At 39.0% G+C, this 6000-nt stretch overlaps 1 protein-coding gene across 1 annotated transcript; it reads right to left on the bottom strand.

Moving 5' to 3' along the window:
* Window positions 1–2279: 2279 nt before the first annotated feature.
* On the bottom strand, window positions 2280–5205 carry LOC124140757 (asialoglycoprotein receptor 1-like). Its single transcript, XM_046508489.2, has 3 exons — window positions 4899–5205; window positions 3620–3814; window positions 2280–3319 (listed from the first exon to the last, which is right to left on the bottom strand). Exons 1-3 carry the CDS (start codon window positions 5188–5190, stop codon window positions 3114–3116), a joined length of 693 nt encoding a protein of 230 aa, XP_046364445.1. The 5' UTR covers window positions 5191–5205; the 3' UTR covers window positions 2280–3113.
* Window positions 5206–6000: the final 795 nt, after the last annotated feature.

Here is a 6000-nt window from a genome sequence, read left to right as displayed (position 1 = left end):
ATCTACGTTACGAAACATGACTAAGTCACAGAATGTGACAGGCGATTGGTTAAAACGTCCAGATTAAGTCACTCTCATTTCATTTTAAAAACTCAAATATTTTTTAGAGAAACCAAAATGGCGCTCTCCTTCAGTCAAAAACAAAATAACCCTTATACTTCCCCGCATTCAGGGCTGGGAAGAATAAATCAGCAGTAGAAACATTTAAAGTGTAATTTTATGCATACTTTTATTATCGTATTTGTACAAGTTTCTGATACCTACTGTACATGTTAGAAATTGCAATGAGATATTTCCCAATTGCGTAGATCAATGCTCATGATATTAATCACTGGATTGTCTGGTCTAGACTCGATTATTTACAGACCGCCGTCATATAGCTGGAATATTGCTGAGTGCGGCGTTAAACAACAAACAAACAAACAAATCAATGAGATATTAGAAGTTCACGAGACACAGTGGGTATTTGTATCGTGTTTGGTAAGGTTTCACACACATACAGTACATGTTTTCACTTATCCTCATCCTCCCAAACTGGCTTCCACATGAAATATTGCTTCAATGAAATTGAGACACAATGCTTTCCAGACCATTGTGACGTCATCGGTTACCCTCACTTTGAAGAATGATATTGGGATGATAAATAGAATCTCACCCTCGTTACTCGTGATATCAAATAAATCAACTCAAGACGATACAAGTTTTCAACTTTTAAAGTTCTTACAGTTTACATCAAAAGACACTCGTGTGAGATTTTCATGGTTTTGTAGTTCGTTGACCAACTGCGTTCAGAATCATATGGTTGTCTCATGGCACGTCAGAAGTGTGTGTCATTCCAACATGTATGATAAAATGGGTTACCCTTCAAAAATCGATCGCCGGCAAAGAGATAAAATGTGTGTATTTATTAAAATGTTCTATAGCAGAACGCCCTAGTACTTATAAGATCTTATACCATAAAATACATTTGTCAGTTTCCACAAAATCCTCCATTTACTGAATCATTATCACCATTCAAAAACCTGAATGAAAAATTGATTAAGAGTAACAGAACAAAGCAGGTAATTCAGAGTACATTTCTAGATCAACATGGACATATGGTTGACTGGTTCATTGTAAACGATTCTAGTTTTAGTTGTGTCCATTATTACGAAGCGAATGTTCTTTGGCTTTTTTCGATGTGAAATGTAATACCGACCTCAGATCAAAGAGTTTCGATTATGTTAAAAGGGGTTTGATAATAAAACTGTAGTGTTTCGAAAAACAGCTATGTCACTTCAATTGTTTATCGTAATTAAAACGCTGCGGGACAATACATCTTTGGGGGCGCAACGAGTAGTTTATTTGTATTTAAAATATCAGTATTATGTGCATCGGCTTTAAGGATTCTAATAAAATGTACAAGATTTAAAATGTCTGACAAGTTCATTTTATGAAATGCGGGGTTAATGTTGGTATCTTTCACAAATATTAAATCGATCATCTGTACTTTTTCTCCAAATACTGGCTGTCATATCTTGCCCACTTTTGCTTGCGATCGTTCAACCATTGCGTTCATCTAAGTTGCCCAGGTTCATCTATGGGGAACAACTCACTAGATCCTACCCTCTCAAAATTAACGCCATCACGTTTCGAGCACATATTCGAATCTCCAGAAATGACCTCATAGTAGAACAATGTTTTATTGTAAAATAAAACACGTTACGTTCTTCATTGTTCTTTGCGATTTATCATGTAGTTATCTTATATAAACCATTAAATGACAATAAGAAATTGTTTTACATTAGATATACATGGATATGACGGTGAACTCTTTATCATCAACTGTGTGGTCCATTGGTGTAATTTCGTGGTTAAACCATTTGCTCATCCCGCCTGAGATGCAGGATCAATTCCCCACGTGGATACAATGAGACCTGAACACATTGGACTAGCCTAGTGTTTACAAAATTAGACCAACATGATGTGAAATATTTGCTTTTAAGTGAGGAGAGACGGAAGGTGATTGACCCGATCCCCGGCCGCATCAAACCAAAAGACATCAAAGGATGGTACTTGTTGCTACCCTGCACGACGTTGAGCATTCAGCGCATAAAACAAGGAGTGGTCGGCTCGGAGCATTCTTCATCTGAGTGAGGTATCCATGTTAAACTGTGGGCGAGCACTATAAAATCGGGTATAAGTATTTTCTACCTCTGGTTTGTCTGGTCCAGGTTCGAATGCATATGTCTCTCATTAAACGACAACCAACTGGACTATTTGACACTGTAACAACCTCAACAATTCAAAGATGCGATTTACATTTGGTCTGCTGCAACCTACGGAGTTTCTACAGGCATCATGTCGACAAGACGACGATATTCAACATAAACAATACACAGATTTACTGATGTCAGTTTATATGCATATTTTATTTTTAATTATCTTAACAATGCGTAATTGGAGGTTTTCGACACACTTCGCAAGTTTGCCGAAAGCCATTATGTCAAGTTTCATTTCATTTACACCACAAACCGCATTACTAGATGTAACAAATCGCTCACAGCTCCGTTTAAGAATATCTGATTATTTCTAGAAAGTACACAATACATTTATTGGGGAAATGTCATTTGTATATGTCACTGTGATACTTGGTTGAAATCTTGAGTGGATTGTGGCTCATTGACTCATGTAGTGCCCAAACTCGATTATTTCCAGGCCAACGAGAAATACCAGCATTGTTCCATAAAATGTGGCGTAAAACATCATCTCACTTTTAGTAGAACGGGTTTCCATACTGTTCCTGTAGTGAGGCTTAACGTTAATGATTGGAAAAATGCTGATTTTAGTTCATGTAATGATGTTGTTGTTTACATATTTACAGCCATGTATGTAAACACTTTTTATATTTTGTAATGGACATCATCACATAAACTGAATCTTCACTCCAGTGGTCATAAAAAATCTCTTTCCAGAACCTCCCACACCGACAATTTGTGAATAAAACTAAATAATCCGGCAATATTCTACGAAAACCGACGACATTACTGCATCTCTCAGCATCAGGTTGGTATTTTGCAGTCTCATATATGGTTCAATATGATTTCTCACTGCTCTCATTGCTATCTCTGATTTTATAGAGGTATCTCACAGACAGCTGCGCGATTCTCACTGCATTGTTTGTCGGACATTCCACCATTGGTCAAACGTACACAGTTCTGATGGCTTACTTTGTCAGGTTCGCCAAGTGCCCACTTCCAGACATAAGTTGAACCGTCCTCCCAGGTAAACACATTGTTGACTTGCTGCATTCCAACCCAGAGAGACCCTGACACATGCGCTGCCAAGAGAAAACTCAGTAAACTTATGAGCCACCCATGGCATCAACCACACATTTACAAGAGACCCGAATAATGTTATATAAAAATGGTCTTGGTATAGCACTGTCTTTTAATAAAAGAGACCGCGAGTCTGTTATGAGGTTAATACTTTACTAAAGAAGGACAGAACTTACTGACGCTACTCTGATATGAGACATTTTAGCTACAGGACACTGTACAATGTATATATTGAATCTCATTCTGTGTTCATAGGTATTCTACAGCAGGTCACAAGGTACAAACGGGCACCATATACTGACCCTGACTCTGGAATGAGGTCATGAACTCCTGTTTCTCCTGACTGTTGAGGACGACAAGGCGACCACCTTCAGAATGGCACAGATCATTTTGAGAAGTCCAGTTGTTGGAGATTGATATCAACTTGTAACACATCCGGGGAGACAACACGGACGTGTAGCCCCTGGATACAGGACATGGGTCTGGATCAGGAAGCGCTGAAAGTGAATAACCCCGTTTCTCTATCATCTTCGTTTTATTTTGCAAAACTCATCTAAATGTGTAACAGAACATGTTGGAAGTTGGTTAACAGTCTCCGGAATGTGGAGAGTATTTCAGTTAAATAACGGCTTTTCAACAGTGAGGAAGTGACGTAGGTCAGAGACGTTCAGACAAGTAAATTAATGGTACTGACAAACCTAATTGCATAATCAGACGAATCTGTGTTTTTGAAACCATGATCATTCATATTTGTCATGTACCACACAATAGGGCTAGTGAGTGAGTGAGTATGGTTTAACGCCACTTCTAGCAATATCATGATGAGGGACACCGGAAAATTGGCTGCACACATTGTACCCATTTGGGGAATCCAACTAGGGTCTTCAGGCATGACGAGCCAAAGCTTTAACCAGTAGGCTACCCAACCGCCCCCATGTACCACACAGCGAATATTCTACCACCTTTGACGACTGGGCAACTCCTCCCCATTTCCGGAAGGTACTGATGATGATTGTCCTACATTGCTGCAATTGTCCGAAACCTAACTAGTCATGTCTAGACCCAGCAAAGCAGTCACTGACAAAATGAGGAATGATCCCCGCCATACGGGAAACGATGCCATGACTAAAGTGACCACATGAACCAGTTTAGTCGCCTCCAGCTGACCAACAATCTTGTGTTCTGACCTGGTACCCAAAGGGGTCACAATTGAAAAATATACATTGCAGTAGTTAAATCACAATGGTTATGGTTATTTTCACCATTTATCATTTTACCTGATGATACTACAGCATTCACAACGTTCATGCTGTATGAACATAGATCAGGTAAAAAAATCCTCTTTTTAGATTTCAAATAAAACATAAACTCAAATTATAATAGTCATGGCATCAGCCTAAGCTTCCGTGAAATTACAATTCTTGAAACATATTGAGTTGTTTTTTTATTTACTGCTGTCAAGGTGTTTCCTATTCTAGTATAGACACAAATCGTGTCTCCCTGCACAAACACAAGATGGCAGCAATGGTTGAATCAGTGTTCAATGTCTAAATTGCCACTACAAGTGTCCTATGATCTCACCTCCTGCCTTGATGAAGTGCTTGGCTCCAGGGAATGATTTCGCAGATGATGTGAGAGTAGATCTGTACATGTTGCAGTTTCCACCAAGGTAGGTGACAGCAGCACAGAGTCCGTCCTGGGCACAGAGACCAGCACAGGTCCTTTCATCAAGAGATGTCTGTATGCTGGAGGGATGTTCCCGAGCCTGTAAACCTTCCAGTGTTATTTGTCTCTCAAAACGGTGCCTGAAATCGCCGTTTCCTGCATACGCGACTGGGATGAAGACAATGACCAGACACAGCACAGCGTTCATCTTGCTTCAGTGTAACGCGACAGTTACTGCAGTGTGTTTTGACATCTGTTACCAATGTAATTAGATGTATACTATATTATTCAGGTTAATTCAGTACAACCGTGTTGTTTTCTCCAAATATCATGTTCCAAAGACAATCTTGAAATGTTAATGTGGTCACAGTGGATTTATTCAAAAGACATCGATTGGACAACGAATGTTTATTATTTTGTATCACTACCGTGAAATAAACCTTCAATCAACTATGAGAAAATATTATAGATTTAATCCATCATTATCAACGGTCTGTTCCACATCCATTCATTTTACCGTTCAATAAGGAACATTTTCGACTTTGCTGACCAATTTCGACTTGTATACTTAACTATTTGTTACTCTGTAATAAAATATTGTCAAATGAAACATTTTGGGGTAAAGACCATCTTTTGTTTGCGCTGTGGTATAACTTATGTCATGTACTATTCATTATCAGAAAAGACAGTGAACTTTGAATCTCGACTTCTATTCTTTCAATCCGACATTTCGTTGAGATCGTCTCATTCGTCCAGCTCTCTTTGATAAGGACAGGTTTGGCAACATGTTGTTCTTCGTATCAATTACAAAGAGTGGAGGATATTGTCTGACAAGTAGAGATTGCTGCAGTGCATCAATTGTTACCCGCCATATGATGTCAAATGCAGGGGAAGGTGAGGTGAGGTGAAATTGGGTTTAACGTCGTGTCCAAGATTATTGCACTTATATAGCGACGTGCATGCACGTGTGTGTGTGAGGCTGCTTGTACTAGTCCGGACTGATGCCGATTTATAGTGC

Source organism: Haliotis rufescens, unplaced genomic scaffold (genome assembly GCF_023055435.1).
Source record: "Haliotis rufescens isolate VD_foot unplaced genomic scaffold, xgHalRufe1.0.p SCAF_60, whole genome shotgun sequence".
NCBI lineage: Eukaryota > Metazoa > Mollusca > Gastropoda > Lepetellida > Haliotidae > Haliotis > Haliotis rufescens.
Note: the sequence above shows the minus strand (reverse complement) of the source record. Positions and strands in the feature narration are given on the sequence as shown.

Excerpts from the sequence above, each read along its gene's own strand:
- LOC124140757 (XM_046508489.2), bottom strand. The coding sequence starts at position 5,190 with ATGAACGCTGTGCTGTGTCTGGTCATTGTCTTCATCCCAGTCGCGTAT. Across the intron at positions 3,815-4,898 it reads GCACTTCATCAAGGCAGGAG|CGCTTCCTGATCCAGACCCA; the intron begins GTGAGATCATAG and ends ATTCACTTTCAG. Across the intron at positions 3,320-3,619 it reads GACCTCATTCCAGAGTCAGG|CGCATGTGTCAGGGTCTCTC; the intron begins GTCAGTATATGG and ends TTCTCTTGGCAG.